The following is a 2,922-nucleotide window of genomic DNA, read 5'->3' as shown; positions in this document are numbered from 1 at the left end:
CCTTAGCCGGTTGAGCCACAGGCGCCGAGCCCTGTCCTAGAAATTTGAGGCTGAGATTTATCACCCTTCACTGCTAGGTTGTCACTTTGAGAAAGGACTCATACTCCCAGACACTGTGGCCTAACCATCTGTAAGGGGAAGTAGAACAGGTCAAGCTGCTTAGAAAAAACCAACCATGGGCAAAGCGCCTGTGGCCAAGCGGCTAAGGCGCCAGCCACATACACCTGAGCCAGCGGGTTCGAATTCAGCCCGGGCCCACCAAACATCAATGACAGATACAACCAAAAAATAGCCCGGTGTTGTGGCGGGCACCTGTAGTCCCAGCTACTTGGGAGGCGGAGGTAGGAGAATCGCTTGAGCTCAGGAGTTGGAGGTTGCTGTGAGCTATGATGTCACAGCACTCTACTCAGGGCAACAGCTTGAGGCTGTGTCTCAAAAAAAACCCCCAAACCCCCCAAAAAAACCAACCATGGGCAAAGAATAGTGGAAAAACTGGAAACAGCCAGGCATGGTGGCTCACGCCTGTAATCCTAGCACTCTAGAAAGCGGAGGTGGGTGGATTGCTTAAATTCAAGAGTTCAAGACCAGCTTGAGCATAAGCAAGACCCCCATCTCTACTAAAAATGAAAAATTGAGGCAAGAGGATCACTTGAACCCAAAAGTTTGAGGTTGTATGAGCTATGATGCCACACCACTCTACCCAGGGTGATAGAGTGAGACTCTATCTCAAAAATAAATAAATACTGAAAACAATCTGGCCCAAAATATTAATGGAGAACGCAGCTGCCTGGGAGCCTGATGGCATCCCAGGTCCTGGTTCCTATCCATCTGAGGCCCAGCTATGCTTCTTGCCCTTGAGCTTCATAAGACTCCCTTGATCCCTTAACCTCAAGCATCGTTTAGTTCTGAGTGTTTTGTAGGGGGGGTTTATTTTCTGCAGTCAAGAAAATCTTGATCAAGACAGCCCAATGGGGAAACTGTGATCCTGGGATAGCCTCAGGACATACAGGGGAAGGAAATAGCCAGTTATCCAGCTCTTCTCACTGTTGCCTCTGCTTTCCTAAAGAACATTTTTTTTTTTTTTTTGAGACAGAGTCTTAATAAGTCACCCTTGGCAGAGTGAGGTGGCATCACAGCTCACAGCAACCTCAAACTCTAGGGTTTAAGCGATTCTCTTGCCTCAGCCTCCCAAGTAACTGGGACTATAGGTGTCCACCTTAACACCCAGCTATTTTTTTATAGTTGCTATTGTAGTTTGCCAAGTTCTGGCCAGGTTCAGAATCCATCAGCCCCCAGTGTATGTGGCTGGCACCGTAGCCACTGAGTTATAGGTGCCGAGCCTCCTAAAGCACATTTTAACAACATATCTCCAGATTAACTTCTACAACTTGATCATACACTATAAAGATAGCCTCACTACAACTGTTTATGAGCAGCAACTCTCCTTTCCTCCTTAGACACCTGAGGTTTATCTTCTTCCTCTTCCTTCCGTGTCTGCGTCCTCTCATGTCGGTGCCGCCGGCGGTAATAGCGAGTATCATCTGTCACATTTGAAAACATATGAATATTTCCTGGAAAGAAAAGAAAAACAAATACTTAGCATGGAATATGGCAAACATTCCTTCCTTGCCTTTTCAAGACCCTTACTTCCAACTAAGTTTGTTAAGGATAGAGTATTGGCCTATTTCACCTAGAAAAATAAGACAGTAGAGGGCTGGGCGTGGTGTCTCATGCCTATAATCCTAGCACTCTGGGAGGCAGAGGTGGGTAGATTGCCTGAGCTCACGGGTTCCAGACCACCCTCAGCAAGAGTGAGACCCCATCTCTAAAAATAGCCAGGTATGGCAGGCACCTGTAGTCCCAGCTACTTGGGAGGCTAAGGCAAGAGTTTGAGGTTGCTGTGAGCTGCGACAGCATAGCATTCTAGAAGGGCAACAAAATGAGACTCTATCTCAAAAAAAAAAAAGAAAAGAAAAGAAAAGAAAAATAAGACAGTAGGTAAACCAAATGAACCAGCTGGAGATTGAATATGCTTAGCTCTCCTGACTTCATTTAAATCAGCAGTTCTCAACCTGCAGGTTGAGACCCACAGGAACTGTATTAAAGGGTCGCGGCATTAGGAAGGTTGAGAACCACTGATTTAAATAGTCCTTTGCAGCTAGTGAGCAAGAGAATCATAAAAGGCTAAGAGAGAGAACATTTGGGCCAGGAATCCTATTTAGCATGCTCATGTCTGCTTCCATACCCAATATCAGATTGTGTCACTGCTATTTTTTTTTTTTTTGAGGCAGAGTTTCAAGTTGTTGCCCTGGGTAGAGTGCCACGGCATGATAGCTCACAGCAACCTCCAACTCTTGGGCTTAAGCAATCCTCTTGTCTCAGTTTTTCTGTTTTTAGTAGAGACAGGGTCTTGATTTTGTTCAGTCTGGTCTCTAACTCATGAGCTCAAGGAATCCACCCGCCTCAGCTTCCCAGAATGCTAGGATTACAGGTGTGAGCCACAGTGCTGGCTATCACTGGTTATCTTTTTTGGGGGGGTTTGGGGGCGGGGCTGGGTTTGAACCCGCCACCTCTGGCATATGGGGCCAGTGCTTACTCCTCTGAGCCACAGGCGCTGCCCCCATCACTGGTATCTTTTAATAGCTACTCAGAGAATTTAATTTACTTCTTGGGCATTGAATTATCTCAACTTCCAACTTGCTGGGGGACACTTTTGTAACTCTTATCTTTCTGACTGCTATTTTGTAATAACAAAAATAGGAATTTTGTTATTTTATTTTATTTTATTTTATTTTTTTTGAGACAGAGCCTCAAGCTGTCCCCCTGGGCAGAGTACCGTGGCATTACAGCTCACAGCAACCTCCAGCTCCTGGGCTCAAGCGAGTCTCCTGCCTCCGCCTCCCAAGTAGCTGGGACCACAGG

The 2,922-nt window shown here is 46.2% G+C and overlaps 1 protein-coding gene across 1 annotated transcript in view; it reads right to left on the bottom strand.

The window, feature by feature from the left end:
* Positions 1-2,922, bottom strand: part of DNAJC18 (DnaJ heat shock protein family (Hsp40) member C18) — a 43,331-nt gene that overhangs the window by 19,608 nt on the left and 20,801 nt on the right. The window contains exon 6 of the mRNA XM_023514636.1: positions 1,462-1,571. Within this exon, the coding sequence (XP_023370404.1) occupies positions 1,462-1,571 (110 nt within the window). The remainder of the gene's footprint in view (positions 1-1,461; positions 1,572-2,922) is intronic.

The sequence above is a fragment of the Otolemur garnettii genome, unplaced genomic scaffold (assembly GCF_000181295.1).
Source record: "Otolemur garnettii isolate 467f Iridium unplaced genomic scaffold, OtoGar3 scaffold00003, whole genome shotgun sequence".
In the NCBI taxonomy this organism is placed as follows: domain Eukaryota; kingdom Metazoa; phylum Chordata; class Mammalia; order Primates; family Galagidae; genus Otolemur; species Otolemur garnettii.
The sequence above is the reverse complement of the archived record's forward strand: the minus strand, read 5'-3'. Positions and strand labels throughout refer to the sequence as shown.